The sequence below is a fragment of the Lutjanus erythropterus genome, chromosome 1, assembly GCF_056507025.1.
Source record: "Lutjanus erythropterus isolate fLutEry1 chromosome 1, fLutEry1.hap2, whole genome shotgun sequence".
Classification (NCBI taxonomy): Eukaryota; Metazoa; Chordata; class Actinopteri; order Lutjaniformes; family Lutjanidae; genus Lutjanus; species Lutjanus erythropterus.
The window spans coordinates 18,650,250-18,674,317 of NC_139317.1; the positions used below are offsets into that span (position 1 = coordinate 18,650,250).

Genomic DNA, 24,068 nt, shown 5'->3' on the forward strand with positions numbered 1-24,068 from the left:
ATTCCAGCTTCTCAGTCTCACTGTGGTTTAATGGACAAAACAAGACATCTGGACACATCATTTTGACCTGTGGAAAACTGTGGTGAGCATTTGTCATTATTTCTGACAATTTATAGACTAAATGAATAACCATCTAATCAACAAAATAATTAATCAGATCACTTGATAATGAAAAAGATTATTAGTTGCAGCCCAACATGTCAGTAAAGTTTGTTAAAATTGAAATTTAGAACTGAATAGTGTCACAGCACCCAAGGAAACAAAGAGTTTCTTTTTTGTTTCGTTTCCTTGACAGCACCAATGAAGTTTCAACAGTAACCATGGTGATTTCAGGAGGATAAAGGCACATTTTCATATCTAAAGCTGCAAATCCTGTGTTCGTATAAAATTGTGGATGTAGTCTCTCTCAAAAAAGCCAATAAGACCTCAGAGTCAGCCACACTTTCATTGTGGAGAGACTCCAAAAAGGCTCTGATAATATCTGATCATCAATTGATGCTCCAGGCTCAGGCTAAAAGGTGCACTTAATACTACATTATTATTGCAGGACAGTAGTTTACCTCTGGTTTACCTCTGGTTCTTGTAACACATCACTGTCTGTCCCTGGACTCGTCCAACCTTTTGGCTGTTATAATATTAGCCATATCAACTACATGTCTATAAATAACTCAAAAGCCCTCAGAGGTTTTGTACCCCATGGAAAAAAATATCATCCAGCTATAGCTGTTATCATTTGTGAAGAAATTGTGCGCCTGCATGGCAAAAAAATAAAATTTATTCAGTCGTTTCTGAGAACTGTGGAAACAAAAGAGCCTTGTGGAGCCGATTGTGATTTCAGTGCATTGTGCAGGTTCTGATAGTGGCTGTGGCCAGTAGGTACATCACAATACCTCCCCCCTCCTCCTGTTTTCTCCCACCTCCCCCACACTCGCCCTCAGCCTCTCATCTCTCCTGTTCTAACAGCCCCCTTCCACCCACTGAAAACGTGTGGATTCACAAGTGTAGGCACATTAGATTTTTTTTTTGTCATATTTTCAAAGGCCATCAGATCTACATCTATAAAATCAATCTTTTTTGTCTTGGAGGTTTCATACAATGCAATAGAATCAATAGAAATTATATAATATACAGTTTGATGACTTTGAAAGGATAAATAATTGTCATAATTCTCAACAAATAGCATCTGTGCCTCTATGCAAATGAAGTTATGTGAAAATATTTCACTGAGCAGATTTCCTCTGTGTATCTGCTTTAATTTGTAATGAAAAAATGTGTTAACATGGCGAGAGATGAACCCTCCATCACTGAATCATCGTCATGAGTTACAGTTTAGTTACAGTGTCCCATTTGTTCCCATTCAGAATCTAAATCACACCAAACTGGATTAGTTCAAAATGGATGTTTACTTCGGGGGAAGCCTCATTTCTCCCACGCTGAGTGATTGTGCTGCTGTGCTCAGTAGGTGGTGGGACTAACCGCTGTTATGACACACACAAAGATAGTCATGTTCAAGAACCCACTCTATGGATCTCACCTCCCCTACTGTCTCAGATTAATGGAGCAGTCATGTCCACATCCACTCATCTGTACCAAATGTTTGCACTGATATCATCCACGCTGTGATGACATTTTGACAAAGTCTGAAACGAATCTGCTGCCGTGCGTACTTTATTCGTTTCTGCCATCATCTGTGTAAAAGTCAGTTATAAAACTCAGTCTGTAAGAGATTGCTGTTGTGACCAATTCGACTGATTCTGCAATCAGATCAAAACAAGCTCTGATTTGTAATTTTAAACATGAAATCCAGGCATTTGTTATCAGTGCTTTTGCGTCATCGGGGCGAGGGAGGTTAATTTCAATCTGTTATCTATTGCACGTTTCTGATTGCCTGCCTAAAACTTTGCTTATGTAATGCAATCACTGGAACTACTTGAACTCAGTAATGCAATCTATTGAGACTTTGGAGTGGAAGCGAGGCCTCAGAGCCTGTGAATGAATGAGTCAAGGCTCTTAGCTACATTGAACTGTGAGTTTTCACAGTCAAATGAAATCTGATTATTTGTTGCAGAATTAGTTTGAGCCCCACTAGACCTTCGTCATAGCCTTATAATCAGTGTACAATATTACAAATGATACTTGTATCAATGTGATGCGTCAGCTGATGTTAGTTATCCAAGGTGTTGTTGTGTTGGTTTGAATAACACCAACATTAAAGTTGCTATGATTGGTATTTTTATGTTAACAGTTTTAACAGAATTATCACTCGCTCATTTGTCTTCAGATCTGATATAGTTGTTGTTTGCTGGCCTGCTCCATAAACACACCTGTCCAACAGCAGTGTTATGCAGTTTAATGCCATAATATGTGAGCGTAGAAATGTTATGTGAAGCTCGTGTGAAGGGCTCAGTCATTGAGCTTCTGGTGTCATGGTTGCAAATGTTGGACCTACTGTCACAGAGGGGATGCACATTCTAGTTTACTCGTACTTACAAGCGAAGAATTTTGGATCTATACCTTGGACACTCTGGCTTCATAGGGGTTAACGAAGATTTTGATTTGAGGCCATTTTTGTAAAGAATTTACTGTACTTGCATGTGGCTTTTGGCCTTACACTTATGGATGTGTCACTGCTCTGGTGTAGACATTGTTCCCGAGCTCATGGTTCTGTACGGCATATCTTATGTGTTTTCCATTGCTTTGTGTTTACATGCCATTCTATTCTAGACTTGTTAGGCACATCGTTGTGGTATTTTTCATCAGGTATCACTAACTTTTCATAGCGATAGAGGTGCTTTGTCCAACACCCAGTACTTATAGCCTTTGGATATGCTGCTGTTTTTTCTTTTATTTTTGTCCAACACCAAACATCATACAAAAGAAAGTTTAACATTAAACCGCTAACAAGCCAGAAATTTCTCTCAGGAGTCGATGGAGACCGAACAGGGTAGACGAGCAGTGAATTGCAAGGTGGCCAATCTTCAAATAAATGCTAATGTTGCTCTGTTTCTGCTATAACATTATGTAAATACATGTGTGGCTGCACGTCATCTGTATAATGTTTGTCCTTAGAATACTACAATCATGAGAACGGCAGATTGTAAACACAGCATAGTGTGGTGCAACTTTTCACCTGTTGGCTGGATAAAAATACCTCAAGATGCAAGACAAAGTGTCACACAGCAGCATTGTGAAAAAGTAAAAAAAAACACTTTTTTCACTCATTAGTACAAATACTTTTTATTTAATTGTACTCTTATTTGCGTTTTTAATGTTATTAATGGTCAGTATGTGTCACGTGATTTTCTGTTTTTTTAATAAAAAATTCCTTTTAGAAAAAATAGCTACTCACTTAAAATTGTGACAAAAGTGTTGGCATTGCACTGATTTTAAAGAAGTGTTTCTGTTGTATCGAATTTACAAAGTTCGGTATTTCCCATCTCTAATGTTTGTGTTTACAGCTTGGTTATGTTTCGCCTAAGTGGCAAAAAACCCCAAATAAAAAAAAAAAATCAGTTATCACAAGTTTAATGTTAAAGTCCTCAAACAAGACAACTCTCGCTTTGTTTCTGTCTCTCTTGTGCTTTTGTCCTCCTATTACATTCATGCACATGGACACAAAGTTTCCAATTTTTTGTAATACAATATTCATAAGTTTGTTTTCATTAGTGTATAATAACCTGAAAATAAGAACAGTGTTTTTGTTGCCTTGGATTGAGCCATTTATCCATCTATCCCATATTTACTAGGGAAGCAACCATTATGATTATGCACATTACCATTTCATCTATTATCCTTTATTTTTAGCAAAAATGCTCATTTGAATTTCCAAGAGCCCAAGCCTATTTAAGTAGGTTGTTTTGTCCAACCAACTCTCCAAAACTAAAAGATATTTAGTTTGCTATTAAGGACAGGGAAGTGTCAAATCCTCACAGTTGTGAGGCTATAAGCTGCACTTGTTTGGCATTTGACAAATTGTTTCAGCTCTGATATTTTTCGTACTCCCTGCTTTATATCATTAATGTAGGGTATTCTGCTCTTTTCTGCAGCAGCTGATTTCTCTCCAGTCCTCAGAGTCCTGGAGAGAAGCAGACATGAGGCGCTCATGACGCAGCTCATACACAAGCCATCGAGGGAGACAGAACGTGCTCTGCAAACTCAAACACTGACAGAGGCAAAACAGATGACTTCATACAGTAGATGTTTTGTACGGAACTTTATATAGAGCAGCCTGTGATTGTAAATCATCTCTTTAAACATATCTCCTTAAAGTTCTGAGGTCTGGAAACACACCATAACAGTGAGAGGCAGCCAGCTGTGTGAAGTGGCTTTGTGTATACAAAAGCATAGTGTTTGGGCAGCCATCTCCAAAACAAGGAGGGAGTGTGTGACAGCATGTTGAGGAGACACACATGCCCTGGGTGTGCATCAGCTGTGCTGTGGCTGGGCCCCTCTCCTTGTTGGGTGCTGTTTGATGGCGACTAGGGCGCTTTCAGCCCCGCTGCACAGCCCTCTGTCAAGGGCTGTAAAGCAGAGTGGAAAATCCCCTTCAGCCTACATAGTTAGTTTTGGCTGTGCTCTCTGTTCCACATCATTGTCAGTGCGTTCGGTTAGCTCCTTATCATGTAAAGAAATGGTAGCTTAGCTTTCTACTTATACATCATCCAGGCCCTGCTGAGCTGCTTTCTAGGTTTATACTGCACGGTTATTTTCCTGCTGCACTCAGATAAAAAAGCATTTAATATTACATTTGTATTGCAAAAAAAAAAAAAAAGGTTAGGCATTAAAATGTGAGTCATGTTTTGGTTTCCCACACTACATTTTGTATTTAGAAAACTTTTTGTTGTGTTTGTGTGTGCCTGTGTATGTTTCCAGGTCAAATGGAGTGGAAGTCAGGCAGAGTACAGTCTGGAGGGGGAGTTTCCAGAGATGCTCTTCACCATCAGTAGAGAAGGAGTCATTTATCTCAACGCCCCACTGGACAGAGAGACACAAGACCAGGTCTGTATAACTGTGTCCAACACCTTCTAATAAATGTCTATTTAGGATTGCTGTTTAAAATGTCTCATCATTAGGGCTGTCATGTCTTTTACACGGCTGCTTACTTTAAAAAAAATCAATAATTTGCCACAAAATATTGATTTAAAAATTATTTTATTGCTCATCCAGAGTCTATGATCGGAACTGTGTCCATAGCAACAGTCTGTTCTTCTATACAGATATAACAGACCTTAGAAGGCTTTAACCGACCAATCAGAATCAAGCATTTAACTACTTTACTAACCCCACCCTCCAGGATTAATAAAGTATTTCTGATTCAGATTCGTATTTTATCATTAGTTTGTGTAGAAACCAAATAAAAATTATATTTTGTGTCATTGCTGATAGGAGATGTTGATTACATTAGTAAACTATTGTACACATAACAAAAACATCTCACACAGTGCCTGTTTAACATTACTAATGATTAGTAAATATTATTAATTAATTAACAATGTTCTCAAATAGCTATTAATTAAAGTTTAATTACTATTACTGCTTAATTAATCAATTCACCATTTAATAATGATGGTTATTATAAAGTGTTACCAATGACTGCACTTGTTCTATAATCTTTATAAAAATTTTAAGTTTTTATATTTTTAAGTTTTTAAGTTTAAAAGCTTATTGTGTTTTGTCATATGCTGTGATGGCACTAAACAATTTCTCATGTTGTTGATTAAAATGAAACTCATATTTTAATTACATTTCATAAAGTTAATGTTAGTGACAGATTAATTATCTTGTAATTAGCCCCTGGTACACATTATTGCAACAGTGCTGAACACTGAACATGCTCTATTTTTAAACTGAACAGAGGCAAACCCCAACCTGAAAAGTGCAGCTACCTTCCCTGAACATAGCCTGCCTGTGGCTAAAAAATCATTTGTATTATGACACAAACTATAAAGTTAAAAGCTTCGTTTCAAACCTTCTTCTCCTCGGGCTATCAGAGTAGCATCATTATTCAAGGTCGGATTACAAATTAAGGATAGTTTGTTTGCATTTATTCTCTTGACTTTTGCACACAACTTAAGCTCCTGAGAGCTTTGAACGGCTCACTGAACAATGTATTCTGGCACAAATGCTCAAGTGGCCAAAGAACAACACGGAGAGGCTGAGCTACATCAGTGGATGTGATTAGTGTGTTTAAACACATGCTTCTAGCATTTTATATTCTCTGTCCTCTGTGATCATTTAATGGAAAGTTTAAAATGACGTATCAGCCTGAGGCTTTATGCTTTTAGTTTAATCTGTACTTCAGTTGGCAGTAATAAAATTCAACTTGATATTTGTTTTGTATTCCTATTTTTTAGGAAGTGTATTGTAGTAAAGTATAGAACATTAACTGCGCTGAGACAAGGTAGAAAAAAGTGGAGCAGACATAAACTTTTTCAGGTTTTGTTACCATCCCTCCAAAAATAATTAATAATCTGTGGATGTGTTAAAGAGGCACTAAATGCCAAACGTCTGTTGTCTGCATGCAGCTCCATCAATCAGTCTGTGCTGTTCATGGCTGATGGTGGAGATTTTTCACACTGTAAGCTTTGTGTCTCCATCCATCCATCCATCCATCCATCCATCCATCCATCCATCCATCCATCCATTTTGTTTACCAGTTTACCTCTACTGCAGGATCCTATTCCATCACAACCTGCACTGGTCTACCAGTCCTCTGCAAGGACAAATATTTCTAACCACTCTGTTTCTCTCATACTCTGGAGGCAAACATTTTTTTTTTCTGTTATTTCTTCGCCAGTTCCAGATCAGCATTGTGGTTGAGCGTCCAGATGGCAGAGAGATTGCCAAGCCTGTGGAGCTGAGGGTGATGGTGGGCGACGCCAATGACAACAGACCCACCTTTCCACAAGCACAGTACCACACTGTGGTCAAGGAACTGGCTGCTCGAGGTAACTGGTAGTGTTTTTAGCACTATAAAAAAAATATTTGGGAAACAGTTTGTAAAAACATGAGCTGATATGAGTCTCACTCTTGCTACTCCAACATGTGTTGGAAAATACTGGATAACACTTTATTTGGATAGTCCGCCTACAGACAGTGTTTTGTAACATTTAACCAGCTTTTTAGTTAAGATTCAACAATTCAACTTACTTTGGTCATCTAATTTTTTTAGTACATGTAAGGTGATAAGAGTGATTTCAAAGCAGTAAAGGGTTTGATTGTGTAGTCAGCTGAATAAAAGTACATATATTTTGAACATAATGTTGAATGAGTAGATTAACTTATAACTTGGTTGTTATAACTTCATATAAAAGACAGAAAACGTTGGCAAAACCAGTTCAGCATCATGCAAGTAAAAGCTTACAAATGTTCAACACTGATAATAGAAATAAAGTATACACGTCATTGAACATTTGTCTATGTATTGTTGATCATTTGTATCTGTAGTGTTAAACATTTGGTTAGCACTGTAATGTTCAACAAAGATTAATGAAATGGTTAATTAATTCTTAATTATTTCTCCTATCAGAACATGTTTGTTATTATTTGGGAAAAAATCATGTCCAAACTGTAACACAGTAATGTTAAGAGTACTCCTTTTTACTTTTATCTGAGTACAGTTTTACATAAGTGCTTCATTTTGATATTATAATAATATATTATAATATTGATATGCACGTATAATATTCTTGTTTTGTGAACTGCAGTAAGGTTAACACATCAAGAAAAATGAATGCAGCATCATTGCAATTTAAGATTATTCTCTTCAACTGAAGGATATTTTTCTTATCTTTACTGCAAAGAGTTTCTATTTCCAATTCAAAACAGAATATTTTGATTTATTTAGGATTTTTTTTACAGTATCCCTCAGTTAAATAGGAGTGGTGAGGTTCAGTTGCTAAAACTTAGTTTAGTTAAAAAATTTAAATTTCATTAATTATATGCCAGCATTAAATCATTTTGATGTGTTGTAGGTACAACAACTGCATCATCGATATATATTAGGTTAGAAAATAAAACATTTGCCTGAGTTAAGTTAAGCTCAACTAATAAACTGTTGAAATGTTTCAAATACTCTGTAAACTGGAGTACCCAACTTCCCTGACTAGTCAGTTTACAGCAGGATATTGTTTTATTGCGTCAAGAGGTGATGTTTTAAGTTAAAATCCAAAGCGAAACCAACATGTAATGTTTTCATATGTTCCTATGTAAAAATATGAGTATGGGTAATGTACAGTATACCAGTAATACACAGTTTCAGTGCCCCTTTGTTTAAATTTTAAATTACTGTAAAAGTTAGGGATTATCATAAAACAACACAGTGAGACCTATGAGTGATCCTTTGTTACATCCTATAATGGGAATATTGTTTAACAACAAGGTAGAGGAAACTGTGGCTGGAAGGGATGTTACAGTGATGACAGGGCTGTGAGTGCCAGATACCTTTTGTGAAAGCAGATTGGGATATTTGCCAGGACACGAGAGGGAAAGCACCCTCACTTCTCCCCGTGCTCATTTAAACCACATGTTGTGTTGTGACACGGCATAAAAGCTTTTTTGTTGATGCTTCGAAACGGTTGATTCTGGGAAGTGAATTGGAGGGGACAATCTGTTAATCTAAATGGGATCACTGAGTGTGGATTAAATGAGAAAGCTATTGTTTAATCCTTCCTCCCCCTTATTTCTATTGGGTGTGCTACGTTACTGTAACTTATTGCAGAAAGAAAAACATTTCCAGTTTCTTTGGTGTGTTACAGAAACATGGAAAATCCATTTTAACTGTGTAGTCATCACTGAATATTAGATTATTGTAATTGTACTGGAGCTGCTTTAACAAAGATTACATTATAAATTAAGAAAGCTCAAATCAGATTAGTTTACTCTAAACCTGGATTAACTTTAATTCGTTCATACCAATCATAGAAGTTTAAAATGTGATGCAGAATTAACTTTATACCTACACTTAAGGAGGTTTAACTTTTAGAATGGCTGCCTTCTTGAGATGGACTGAGCAAAATAATCAAGTTCCTCAAGGAAAGTTAAGGGACCCAGTTTTACAAAGCATCTCAATTTCTTTTTTGCTTGTTCTGTCTGTTTTTTAGGTTTTCTATTATTTGGCTATATATGCCTAATTAACTAATTAGGCAAACTACATTTTTAATTAGCTATTAAACAATCTAATGTTTTGTTAACTTTTTAGCTAACTAGCAAACAATGCAACATTTTGTTAAGGAATACAGAACAGCTGAAAGTTCGAAATTTCCCCCCACTTCATACTCAAGGTGCTGACAGCACTCAGATGTCTTTTTTCAGTATGCAAGCACCTACATATTGATTAACCCTAGTTAATTTCGATTTACTAAACAGACATTGGTTTTTAATTCTGCTACTTTAGTTCTGTTTAATTTTAAATCTCAGTTGTCAGTGCAAATCTCATTTTAAGCCAAGTTTTGCTGAAGTCTGATTAGAACTAATCTTGGATTAAATCAATCGTAGTATGTGCAGTCTATTGTTATACATTTAAAAAACAAATTTTATATAAAAACAATCAAATTTAACATTTTTAAAAAGCTTTATATCAAATTGTATCTTTAAGTCTTTACTATTCTTTACTGTTGTATCTTTCCCCAGGGACAGAAATCCTGACAGTGCAGGCAGCCGATAACGATGATCCCAAGACGGACAACGTGCGGATCTTCTACCGCTTAGTCGGACAAATCCCAGAGAGTCCTCGCGCCCTGTTCAGAGTGGACCGTGACTCAGGGGTCATCTCAGTCCAAGCAGACAGCATGGAGGGCACAGCTCCTCAGTACACTCTCACCATCACTGCTGAGGATGCTAAAGGTGAGTTTGGGTCAATGCGCGGCCTCGATCATGTTTATTTATTTGGAGGAATGTGCATAAGATTGTCATTTCACTGTTGGAGTCTATGAATGTTTAAGACTGTTGTCATTAAATGTGATGCGGAGAGTTCGGTGATTACTGTTAATGCAAAGTTGACATTGTTTGAGATTTTTGTCATGACAACTTGACATTATTAACCTTAAAGAAACTGTTTAGCTTCACGCTTGAATATGACATTAAACTGCTACATGTGGTTGGTTTCAACATTGGCTGGTACAAAGCCATTATAAGTCATGAATATTTTCTTTGACCTCAAGTAAAGTGGTACATTTTGGACTTGTCATAAATATTTTGTTAAGTTTTATTACACTGTCATATGCTTTTGGAAATGTGTCATCAATAATTTCTTGGACTTTGACTAAAATGTACAATTTGAATGTTAAGTTTGATAATAACAGACACTGACAGGTTATGTTGTCTTAGTTTGTGTCAAGTTGTCATAATAAAGACATTATTGGCTTGATTAATGTCTAGCTGTCATAACAAAGACATTATTGAATGTCACTTAATGATAACGGTTATAAACATCCATAATGTCCACAGTGTTCCTAACAGTTGTCATGACACGGTTATGACAGTGTAATGACAGTCTTCTGCACACCCTTTAAAAAAGTGTTACTGTATCTCCCAGTCTGTTCTCTAGTAACTCATCATTATTAATTATATGCCACTCGTTCCTTTTTGTACTGTGTTGTTATGTTACTGTGCTGTTTTTCTTTTGCAACCTCACTTAGTCTCACAAAAAGGAATAGATGCTATTTTTTACTGTGACTGGCTTCTTTAAGGAACATAAAGTACTGATGTTGGTATTTCCTGTCGCTGAAGTAATATTATGCCTGGAGGAAGAAAACATTAAATATAAAGATAATTTCATCAAATGACTGGAAGCCAATGTTGTTTTTATCGATTTCTAGGAAGTAAAAGTCAGTGGACTTCCAAGTAAAAATACATGCCATTCTGAAACACACAACCGTTGATAATAAAAATAAATACACAAATAGATCACAGTGTATTTGAACGTCATATCTTGGAAAATTAGCTAGAAAAGTGATTTTATTCTATTGGTTTTTTTAATATCAAACAAATGTTTTCCATGACAGATTTTCAAAGTAATTTCATTTAAGTAAAAATGCTTCAGTTAGACCAGAGGTTTTCAAAATCTTAGACTGAGCCCCCCTCATACAAAGCTGATGGTGAACTCAAGTGTTGTGTATTTGACGGAGTTGGCAGTTCAGTGTGCTGAGATGCCAAATGTTTGAAAGTATGGAAATAAAAAAAAAAAAAAGGTTTGAAGTACTGTATCAGTCTCTGTATGACTTTAAGGGTACTGGTGTCATCACTTTTTAAATGATATCCAGCCCTGATAGACACACACCTGTTTGACACAACTTCAAACTACACCAAAAGTTCTGTGCTATTAGTTTCTGACTGCGGGAATGTGGGAAAAACAGTCAAATCCCCCAATCTCTTTAACCAAATAACACACACTTATGTGATTCTATGTGATCTCGTTTTGATAACTAATGTAATAGCTTAATATTTTTCGCTTTCATTGTCTGAGCCTCCCCTGAAACTGTTTGGAGCCCCCTGGGGAGGCTGAACTCCCACTCTGAAAACCTTGAAGTTAGAAGATATCTTTATACATGGGCAAAAAAGATTGAAAGCTTCTGTATACTCATTATTTCTCCTGCTTCCCCCCTCTATGTTTTCATTATGTAGACAAATACAGACACGTTTTGTTCACAGATATAGTAGCTGTGTTTTGGCTCTCATGAGTCCCTTTTGTTGCTAGCACAAATGAACAAAATCTAATTTGTGAAAGAAAACTAATTTCAGTCTTCCAGTATAAAAATAGTGCATAGCTAAAATGGACTTTACAAGGCCAGGTGTCCCATCATGATCCTTGTTATTTAACTGGTGATGGTGTAGACTACGTGTCCAATCACAGTGTTAGTCATGATGAAGAAAAAGGTGGCAATCAAGCTGCAAGGACATTATGTTTAAGGTGCCAATAAAGAGGAGAGTAAGAGGGAAAAAAAGCAATTATAAAGCTGTGCCAGGATGCAGCATGATGACATACTAGATTTGTGAGCTAACAAGTGCGTCAGTAGCTTCGCTGCCACTATAGCGCCAAGGGGAACATGTGTATCCTAGCCCCTGGGGGTGACATGATGAGGTGGTCTGCGTGACTCATGGATCAGGTTGTGATGAGGTGCGAGATGAGGTACTTGTCGTTCCTTCAGCATACATTATTTGTGCAACGGTCTGACCCTGAGTCACTAACAGAAGCTGCGATGATGTCCCTGGCAGGTCTGAACAGCTCCTGCACAGTGGTCGTGACGGTGCAGGATGAGAACAACAACCCACCAGTCTTCTCCCAACATGAGGTACGAGAGCACATGTTCAAACTGACACACACGCACACAGGCATGATAAACAATACCGTTGGAAAAAAGGCCGGCCAAACCTCACAGGCCGTCGTCAGTGGCCATTGGACTGCGGACTGTGAATCCGCTCAGCAGGTCACTGATCTAATTTTCCTGGCGGGGAACTAGATATGCCCTCTAATCTCAGGCTTATAGAGATGGCACCATGTTACTGGAGGAGTTTTATTCAGTTCTTTGTACTCTAAGTGGACTGTGTTTTTAGAGTTTAATCTGATAAAGCTTTCTTTAGAAAGTAGTTTCCACTCATTTATTTTTAGTCAAATCTAGATCATGACTACACACTGATGCATTAACGTGTCAGAAGTGTTGTAAGAAACAATGACGTCAAAGGTTTTACAGTCCCACAGACACGCTCAGCTGGTTCTTTATTTTTTACTGGTATGAATCTACGCAAGAGTGCACCTCAAGTGACTCCGGCCAAGTTATTTTAAACGCACCACTCTTTCTTCATGAGCTGTGGTTAGAGTGTATTCATGTTAGTTACAATAGACTCCAACTTCGACAGGCTTCCAAAGCAGACAAATGAAAAGAAAAAATCAAAACGTCTACAGACACCTCTCAGCAAAAAGAAATCAAATCATTTACAGAAATTTCTTTACTTCTTGAGTACGGCCACCTTTGAAGCCTACATGAGCTGAGTCTGTACCAACATAGTGTTTTCCAAACTTTTCTTTTTTATTTGGGACCCACTTCTTTAAAATGACCAACCATTGCAACCCAGTTCACAATATCACTAAATCTCTGAAAGATTTATTCATTCATGAACATTCCTGATCATTTTTACTGATTATTCCGCATCAGCTTATATTTTCTTGATGCATGTTATTGAAAACATACACATTTTAAATACTTTGGAAATGAGAAATAAATGCATTTAGTCCATCTCGTAGTTTTAATGTCCTGTCATCGGAAAAACGACATAGAACATCATAGCTTTCTTCTTAAATGAGACAAAATAAGTAGCAGAATTCAAAGGCTCTCATTTTTTCCTCACATGAATGAAACAATATACACATTTTAAATGATTTATAAAAGGTTTATTGCAGATATGCACCTTAAATTTGCTGAATTTCTTCTATAGTCTTTTATTTATTTGGCAATCCAAATAAAATCTCCTGTGACCCACCTGTGGGTCACAACCCAGTCCCCGGGAATGACTGTTTTAATGTGTATGCAAACTGTTCTACTTTGAATAATAATTTGGATCTGATAGTTATTTTCACAAAAAAAAGTTCAATTACCTTGTTAAAATGTTTGAAATGACCTACTCCTTCATTAAAAATGCAGAATCTATAAATACAAGTTGAACGACTGGATAACAGATGTTTCCTACTTCACTGTAAAGTCCTTACTCTGTGTATGCACACTGGAGGCTTCAAGTTTCCATGTGACACTTGCGCAAGTTGAATGTTGGGCCAGGACTGGCTTCTAAACTATTTGTGATGTCACAAATCATATGACGTTCCACTTTCAGCAGACGGATGTGAAAACAGCCTTCTAGTACCAAACTCTGGACAAACGTCATTCAGTCGAGTCATGCTCGAACATTCAGCTCTAGGAAGAGGAAGAAAAACATATCTTTGAGTGGAGGGGAACTTTTTGCAATAGTGGAGTACCCGGGTGACCTGGGATGGTCTCCTGGGATGGTTAGACAAACAGTTGTCTAATAAAGGCATAAAATACACAAAAGCCTAGCAAAGAAGATGACAAATTTTGTAAATCCAACTATTGCTCGCTTTCATTATTTGACTGCTAAAAGTTTGGAATCACCTGACATTCTGTATTGTTTATTGTTTAAAATGACAACTTCAACACAGACGAATTCAACAGATGAAACAGTGTAGTTCAAGCCCCAAATCTTGAGTAGTCTCTGCAGTCTACTCACTGGGTAGATTGAACTGTGATTTGTCAGTCCATATATTATCAGCTAATATTTCTAGATCCAGTTCCAATAGTTCTTACCCTAGACCAGCCTTCTGTTTCTATTTTGAAAGTTTAAGAGTAGCTTTCCTAATGCAACACACCTGTCAATACCAGCTTGTTGTACCCATTATTGTGCACTTCACACAGGAACATGAACCTGTTTCCTATTATTTGAATAGGAATCTGCAGAGGTTTCAATTCCAAAATTCCAGCCTTCCGTTGTCAGTGTGATTAAACCACCGTACAGCGTTTTATTTTCCATTGACAGAACTTTTTTTTGCAAACCACTCATAATGTAACATATGTTTGTAAAGGGGACTTCTCACAACCTAAAAGCATGAACAGTGAAGCATCTTTGAGACCTCCAATATGTATTTTGCCTTTTAGAGATCCTGTTGAGAAATGCCTCAGAAATACAGGCCCAGCACAAAATAGGATGGTGGTTTCCCTCATTTTGGCGTAGGTGCTGGTATGAAATAGGCTAAAGATAGGCAGTTACAGAAATTCCCCTCACTTTTCACCCACATGTGGTGCATAATAGAGGAGAGAAAAGCCATGAGGGTTGGAGGGAGTTACGTGGGAGAGCCATCACGCTGCGGTAATGGGGAATCAGTCTCTGGCTGTTCTCTCTGTCAGACCATAGTGACACTTAACAACTGCGCGGACATTGTGAGCCGTGAAGGAACATTTTATTTTGAGCAGGGAGGGGAGGTACCGTCTTTGAATTTAACAGCGGAAATTGGCTGTAGAGCTTTGGCATGAAGAACAGCAGACAGCATCGCTGAACACTGAATTAGTAAAAGATTGTACAGTGTATTTTTGTTTAATTTAACATCTGTAGTCTTGGCGTTCTTCGTGTCCTTTCTCTGCCCAGTTGGCTCTTTGAGTGTTTCAAGCTTTACTGAATACTAATTTTCAAGCTGCTACAAACGCGGTAATGTGTGCAGATAACTGCCACCACACACACAGACACACAAACACAGAGGTGGAAAATGCTCTTGAGCAGGTCACGCCTGAGTAGTGCAGCTTTTTCCATGGCGATGTGAAGGCAGCGCTATAGGGGGTGATGTGGGAGGCGAGTGGTGACAGGGCTGGGTTCAGCGACCCTGTGGATGGGGCAGCCAGATCAGAGGCATGGCTGCTTCACTAGAGGACATCAGTGAGTGGCAGATTAAACGGCTGTCCAAACACACAGAGGTGTGTGAATAAAGGTTAGTTCACAGCGGGAGAGGGCAAAACGTATATTTACGTACCATCACATGCCATCACAACAAGACTGAGATGAATTGAAAACTGGATGTTTTTAAACCAAATTGCAACATCAACATGCCTCTGGAAAAAAAAACTGACATTAGCTTGTAATTGAAATAAATATTTAATTGTATTATTTAAAATGTGATGCTAACGATATTGTGTTTATGAGTTAGAGAAGAATATTAGCTGATATTCTGCTATCAGAGTTTTCGATTCAAAATATTAGCATTACTGTTAGGCCCAAAACCCAGTAGTGATCAATCAATCAAACAAACAATTAAGGAATGTTTTATAAATAAATAAGTATGGTGGACTATATGGCAAAAACCAATCAGATGTGTTATAAATAGTAATAATAAAACATTGTCGTTATTGGCTTGACAATGAAATAGAGAGATGAATTGAGAATATTATCAACAGATTACTTGATAATGAAAATAATGCAGATATAATGAAATGCTCCAGTATTTTCCTATTACTTTTCCTCTGTTTTCTGTCAGTAGGGCTTGATGTGAGCTGAAACATATAAGCTAATAGCTAATCATGATTTATTAGTACATATGTGCAAACGTAAGTGCATTTGTACAGGGCAGTGTCTTGTCAACAAACAAATGGTTTCTGTTAGATGATAATCATAAATTCTCTGTCTCTTCCCCGTCAGTACGGGCCCTTTCACATCCTGGAGAACGCTCCAGTGGGCACCACAGTGACAGCTGTTCTGGCAGGAGATGCAGATGTTCGAGGAGGAGACAGCTGGCAGGTGGACTACCGTTTAGAGTCTGGAAACGAGGAGGAGGTCTTCACACTAGTGACAGACAAGCTGACCAATGAGGTCTCGCTCGTCCTTTCAAAGGTAAACAGCACAAATCATCCAGTAACATCTGTACTGGAAATGCAGAGACACCATTATCTGTTTCTGTATCTGTTCAACCAACAAAATGATCTGTCTCTGTCTTTGTATCTGTATTCAGATAGAAGACCAGAAGTGGACATGGTTAATACCAGAGGTCATGTTAAACTGGGCAAATCTTGTATTTTTTAACCCAGTATTCATTGGCAATGCAATGCCTTCAAAGCATCAAAATGATTTAATATCGGTATATAATTAACAATGAAATATATTTCCACATTCTCATAATGTACTTTTCATTGATTCTTTTTTTTAACTTAATGCAATGATGCTGCATTCATGTTTGCATGTCTGCAAGTGCTGGAATATTATACAATATATTCATATAATAATAATAATAATAATAATAATGATATAATAAAATGTAGTACTCTTAATCCTACTGTGTTACATTTTGGAAATTATTTTTCCTGAACAATAATGAGCAACTTCATCCCTTCTCTCTACACACACATTTGACCATCTTTTTCTTATTGATTATATTCAGATGAGAAAATTCCTGTGAAGTCCAAATTAAACTGTCATGTCGATTGTTTTCTTTATCCGGTTGAGGGTATGAGAGAGTATAAACACTTTTTTCCTCTCAGGAGCACAAATATTAATGTCAAGGACGATTTTTGGCATGATGGCTTGTATCCGTCCCTGGTGTCTGTGCAGCACTGAGAGATCATTCAAAACAGCAGTCACATGAAACTCAAGTCATGTTGTGAGGACACAGTTTTAATATCACAGTGTGAACATGTGAGGCACTGACAGAAAGGTTGGAAAAGAATATTCCAATACGTCAATACTTCAGTCCCACATGCCTCAAACAAAAAAAGAGTCCAGATGACAATGGAATGTTTTTGCCCAATAATCTCTGCTGTCCCCGGGGCGCATCACCCTTCGCCTGCCTCCTATAATCCAGCAGGGTGTTTTAGGGATGCATGGGGGAATGAGTGTGTGTCTATCTATCCGTGTGTGTATGTGTGCGTGTGTGTGTGTGTGCATTCTCTAATGGCGTGCTCTCTGTAAGTGGGCCAGCCAGGAGACAGTCTATTATTTTCAACCCCTCTGTGGGAGTTGATGACTGTGATTGAACTATGAGTTGCTCTGCTGAGAGAAAGCAGGAGATGTCGAAACGCTAAAAATGGATTTTGTATTATTTGAGATTAGCACACAAGGACTTCTGTTTTTTAGAAATGATGTTATACAGATTAAATTCCTCTTTGCCTCTTGAGCAGCTGTTTTTAAAGCTCTCGTATTGACCTTGTGAGATATCGCTGTAACTAACTTTGTATCACTAGAAGGGATGCTGTTGTTTATTTAGCTCATACCTTAGTAAAAGTAAAGCTTAAATCCTTCACAAGTAAAACCCGCAGCGGATTAAAATGCACTTGAGCAAATCCTTTAATTCATCGTGTTACAGTGTGAGGTCAGCGCCAGAAGGCAGACACATTTCATTATTAGAAATTACACAGTGCTCACGGCCCAAGTGAATAATTAGATTGTGTGAGCAGACACTAATGGCAGTTTACTACACAAGCTAGAGGCTGCCGATTGAGGTAAAAGTATAATGAACCAGGGGAAGTGAGGGGAATCTAATCAGGATGTAGAGAACAGGAGATGTTAGACATGACATCAAACGTAAAAGCATTTTGTTAAAGGAAATGAGAATCTGAGCTCATTGTAACACTTCAATTAATCATGTTACTGTAATATTTACCATTAATTAATTCACAGTTGTCACCAAATACATCCATAACACATATTCATCCATTGCTAACTAAATGTTTGAGTCATCAATTTAAAATGCTAATCTTGTTGAATCATATGAGGCTGATGTTAGAATGGTGTAACTTCAATGGCAGGGCTTTAATCACATGAATGAGATATTTATTACAAAGAGATTTGTGACAAACAAATCTATGTCATAAAAACAAGTTGTTTTGTACTCCATTTTGACTCAGATGAAGGCTTTAAAGCCGTAATATGTAATAATAATAATACATATTTAGTAATGGATTGAGTTAAGAAACAGAACAGTTATCTTTATAACAGATGAGCCAGAAGCAAAGGACAGCTTGTGATTTTTAAGAACACAGCTAAGCACAGATTCAGCAAACAAAATAGTTTATTGAGTTTGTTAACTGAATTGCCCTGAATATGCCCACTGCAGACAACGATGACAGGACTGGAGATATTCATTTTTTTGGATTAATATATCTATAAATGGGATTATTCAGTATCATTAGTAGGGATGAACAGGTAATTGGTGTCACATTAAACTGCAATAAAATTCTTGATGATTAGCATTTTCGTTTCAAGCGTTAATTATTGTAATAGCTGTGTTTGATTACCGCGCTTTGAAAAACTTATGATAAATACCGTTTAGCATCAACCAAAGTTAGGAACAGTCTCCTAGACCCGGTACAGCAGCAACATGGGTTTGTTTAGCATCAGTGAAAACACTGACATTGTAAAGGCAATGATGTCATTTCATACTTATTCAAATGTTCAAAGTTAGCAACTGCCTGGTGAACATAGCTGTTAAATTGCAAGATATTTCCCTCAGGAGATGGTGGAGACCCAAAGCGGAGCTAAAAAAACAGATTCATTAGGTGGCCAGAACACGACTTTAAGTTAAAGGTAATGAGGCTCCATATTTGCTGGATGTGTAAATAAGCAACTGTTTGCTGACTAAGTTGCTCCAACAACTGTTGTTTGATGTCAATTGTTTCCAGTACACCCACATTAGAAAATGGTTGTTGTTTTAGATGCCCACTGTCTTTAAATATTTGGTGTTAACATTTAAGGTGAGGGAAAATTGATAAAAACGTGTCACTGATACCTATTTCATATAATACAATATGATATAGTGTATGATACATGTATCTAGTATAATTCTATAATAATAAGCATATCCAGAATAAATCAAAAACAGTATCATCATGTGAAGACCGAGTAACATATAATAATGCTTCATGTGACTACAGCCCAGAGTCCATGCACATGAATATGGTCGCTGATAGCACACTGAGTAGTTTGATGCGTCACTTCCAGTCAGCAGCAGTACTCATGCACCCTCCAAGGTCTGCGTTTCTTCTCCCTGGCAACAAAGACGCACTCAGCCTGAGCAGCATGATGTCAGACATCGCTGGTTTAATAATGTCTTGTGTCATGGACAAACAGAACACGTTTTAACGGTAAAACCTGGCAGCACATACACGTTCAGGGCAGGATTCAGAAGACTGCATTAAAGTATATAAATAAATTAGAGATGAAATTGAAATAATACGATCCCTTTACCTTCAGTTGGATTACTCCACCTCTAAAATCTGTGAAATCTTTGTATGTGTGACAAGTATTCAAATCACTGCAAACACAATCATTACTGCAGCTAATCGTTTCACACCTCTGCTGTGAAACTACATTTTTAATCCTTTAAACAAAGTCAACAGGTCACAGTTTCTATTTTTAGAGTCCAGATTATAGTAATCCTATCACTTAAAATCTGCTACTTCCAACTTTGCTGCAAAATTCTGGATCCAAATATAGATCCTGCTCTGCCTCCCAGACAAGAAGTAAAAGTGTTCATGGATAGATTTATTTACCCCTTTATGAAAAAAACATTGACATATTGAATACTGCGTAATGTCAGCGTAATTTCATGCCTTTTCTATGGTCATAAAAAGCTGCCTAACACATCCAGCTTACACAGTGGAATTTATTGCATTGTCACAGAGCAGTTGCTCTCAGTGCATCATCATGGAAAATGTTTCATTAGTGACACAGTGAATCAATTGGCTCATCTCCCTGTGACCAGTGTCTGGTTCATATTGGAAATACACAAAAACTCTGCCAGTAAATCTAGTTTCCTTGGGAGTAAGATAAAGAAACCGGACACTGGGGACTGTACTGTGTCCCTCTCCTGCTGCTAGAGACAACATGCTGTTTTTCTCAAACGTGGGTGTTTTACATTTTGTGCCAATAAAACATATACACAAAAAACACAAAAACTCCAAAGCACCATCATTTTAAACAATTAAAATGTCTTTATTGTCATGGCACGGTCATGTTGAACCTTAAAACAAACAAACTGACACGTCTTTTTGACTCCCCGATAAAGGCTTCATGCTGAAACACATTGCACTTGTTTTAAGGTCCAACATGACCGTGCAGTGACAATAACAGCATTTTAATTGTGTTAAAAGTTGTTAAAAGTGTCTGTATTCAAAGAGCACCTCGAACTTTTTCAGTCCAGGAAGAGCTTTAACCCAATCATTTTTTGTCTATAAATTGTTATTGAATCCATAAAAAACTCTGAGCAGTTCTATTATTTTTAGATAATGATGATTTCTTTGTGTCTTGGGTAGCTACATTAGGAATTTAATTAAGGAAAAATTCACCCAAATCAAAAAATACAATTTCTCACTCTAGCAGTGTAGATAGCCTGGTTTTATGCATTGAAAAAAATGTGCATTTGAAATACAACATCCAAAAGTTTGACAAAACATTTTCTTGTCCGGGGTTGAGTCATGGTGGCAGCAGGCTAAGCAGGGTATTTCAGACGTCTCTTTCCCCAGCCATGCTTTGCAGCGCCTCTTGGGGAATCCCGAGGCATTCCCAGGCCAGATGGGATGTGTTGTTCATCCATCGAGTTCTGGGTCTAGCCTGGGGTCTCCTCCCAGTTGGACATTCCCAGAAAACCTCCCAAAGACAGGCGCCCAGGAGATATACTAATCAGATGAAGCAGCATTTCTACTATAAGCTCCCTCTGGATGTCGAGCTCCTCTAAGACTGAACCCAGCCAACCTACGAAGGAAACACATTTCATGCTTATATCTGTGATGTCCTTCTTTTGGTCATTGCCCAAAGCTCATAACCATAGGTTAGGGTTGGAATGAAGATCAACTGGTAAATACATAGCTTTTCCTTCCAGCTCAGTTCCCCCTTCACCATGACGATCCGGTACAACGCCTGCGTTACTACTGATGCAGCACCGATCCACCTGTTGATCTTGTGCTCCATTTTACTGTCACTCGTGAACAAGACCTTGATATACTTAAACTCCTTCCCAATAAGAGGAAGAAATCTATGGTTTTCTGGCAGGCAACCATGGCCTCAGACCTGGAGATGCTGACTGTCATCCCAGCTGCAGCAGCTGCTGCTGCAAACGCAGCTGCAAACCGCCCCAGTTCGTGCAAACCGCCTCAGTGCAGCCTGATGAGGCCAACAGAACCACATCATCTGCAAAAACCAAAAATGCATTTATGAGATTCCCAGACCGGACACTCTCCTCACTCCGGCTGTGCCTTGAGAACCCGAAGGATGTTGACAATGACATGTCTCCAGATTTTCAGGAATATTTCTCACTGTATCCCTCAAAGTGTCAGAAAGTGAAAATGCCATTTCTTGCTGTATACAAACTTCAATCAACCACTAAGACAGCTCCTTCACTATAAAGCTCAGGTTGTATTGTATTATAATTCATTGTGTTCTGTACTTTCAGCCATGAGTCGGAGATAAACACACACAAAGGGCAACAATTTACTACATAGTGCCATTAGAAACTGAATACTATTAGATAATAATTGATATATCAGCCACCATCAGTAATCAATGCACACATTATCATATCATTAATCAAACCAATACCTAACAGCAGTCAACATCAGACAATTTTATCATCTTTTAGTAGTTACCTAGTGTTTCTGTAGTCGTGAAATTGATCTGCTGTGCTATTTTGGTGACAGAAGACCCTGAGAATGACCTTGTTGAAGCTGAAATTTTCCTTCCTTCCCTCCTTCTTGGGGTGTAGCTGACCCATTTGCTCCATTGCTCAGGTGTCTGTGTGTACATATGTTTTCACAGGTCTTGGACTTCGAGCGTGAGAGTGAGTACATCCTGGTGCTCAGTGCTCAAAACCCAGTGGCTCTGGTCCGTGGTCGATACGGACCTGCATCCACAGCAACAGTCTCCATTTATGTTGACGATGTGAATGAAGGGCCAATCCTGTCTCAGAGCCACTATGAGGTGACTGTCAGAGAGGGCGAGGAACCAGGACGGGTCATCGCCACCATCCGAGGTTATGACCCTGATTCTCACCCAATCAGGTAAACTGATTGCTGAAGGAATTACTGTCTACTTTATGAAATGACATGCCAACTTTCCAGGGTTTGCATGTGTTTTCTTGTGCAGATATTCTCTTCAAGGAGACACCAAGAAATACTTTTCAATAGGGAAATATTCTGGTGAACTAAAGACTGTGCAAGCCTTGGACAGAGAGGAGAACAGCACGTACACCATGGAGGTCATTGCAGTGGATGGACGTAAGATTGCCTTCATTATTTCATGAAGACTGAAAATAAAGTAATATATGCAGATTTCTATACATATTCTCTTTTTCTTTGTAGTGAGTAGCCGTAATATTACTCCAAATGTCATAAATTGAGACACTGAGCATGCACATCTCCACAGGCAAAAAGGAAGTCTTAGGAATTCAGATTTAGAGGAGAAAATATTTCAGAAGAGTGCAAGAGAACAGAAAAACATTCAGATGTTGGTAATAATGAATCTGCAGCAGCCAATCTATTTTTGTATTTGTCTCTTGTGCTCCTCTTAGGAAACTCTTCCCTATCTGCATCCACCCTGGTCACTGTCCAAATCCTGGATGTGAATGACAACAGTCCAGTGCTGGTTGGAGACTACTCCTGGAAGTACCTGTGTACCCCTCGCTGGGAGGACCAAGCTCTGGTGCTGGCCTCACGGGACAGTGATGGGCCACAGCATGGAGGACGACTCAACTTCTCCCTGCGCAGTGATGCCACAGTCCGACGTAACTGGAAGCTAACGCCTATTAATGGTGAGGTGAATGCAGACTAGGTGAACCCAGTCAACCTGCAGCATACAGTATTAGTCTTATGATTCATGGTGAAAAGAGACAGCAGTGAAGTGAAGCCCATTGTTGGGAGAAGCTATTTTAAAGATGAGATGAAATGAAAAATACCTTTTTAAACCTTTTAGATCACATCCTCAGTGATATTGCACACCTATTTAACAATATGCACCAACAAAACCCCCCCAAAATCAATATCTTTGTATTTTTATATGGCAATCATGGAAAATCAGATCCTTTAACATTTTTCTTCCTGTGACGAGTGCTTACCAATTTCAACCAATAATATACTGACCTTCACCAGTCAATCAACTTTCAACTTTCGTAGCCACTGAGGTGGAGTCCTCTGCAGTGCAGTCCTCTGCTTGCATGTTGTCCCCCTACTCTCTTTCCCCCTTTCCTGTCATAGCTTCAGATATGACAGGAAAGCCACGCCCCTTTCACAGCTCATTAACTGTTTGTTAAAGACACAAAAAAGCCCAAATAAAAACAACTTTTATACACATTTATAAAAAGAGTGATTCAATTACCATCTGGGTTTCAAGCATCAGTTATGCCCACGTACTCTGGTTTGATTCTGTGTGACAATATGGTTTTAAAGCCAGTCACAGTGCTGATAACTGGATGTAGTTATCTGCCAGAACACAGCAAGTTGTGCGGACACTTGACCAGGGTTACCTCTCATTAAAGCCACATAACAGAGCCATCACAGCCACTATATCAAACTTTTCTATTGCTTTAATATGGACCAGTT

General features: G+C 38.1%; 1 protein-coding gene across 2 annotated transcripts in view; it reads left to right on the plus strand.

Annotated features, from left to right (window-relative positions):
- Positions 1 to 24,068, plus strand: part of cdh16 (cadherin 16, KSP-cadherin) — a 39,040-nt gene that overhangs the window by 10,220 nt on the left and 4,752 nt on the right. For both annotated transcript variants that reach the window (XM_084724074.1, XM_084724066.1), the window contains 8 exons: positions 4,873 to 4,998; positions 6,797 to 6,947; positions 9,631 to 9,843; positions 12,214 to 12,290; positions 16,189 to 16,380; positions 22,291 to 22,532; positions 22,618 to 22,748; positions 23,042 to 23,281. In XM_084724074.1, coding sequence (XP_084580200.1) covers positions 4,873 to 4,998; positions 6,797 to 6,947; positions 9,631 to 9,843; positions 12,214 to 12,290; positions 16,189 to 16,380; positions 22,291 to 22,532; positions 22,618 to 22,748; positions 23,042 to 23,281 — 1,372 coding nt within the window. The remainder of the gene's footprint in view (positions 1 to 4,872; positions 4,999 to 6,796; positions 6,948 to 9,630; positions 9,844 to 12,213; positions 12,291 to 16,188; positions 16,381 to 22,290; positions 22,533 to 22,617; positions 22,749 to 23,041; positions 23,282 to 24,068) is intronic.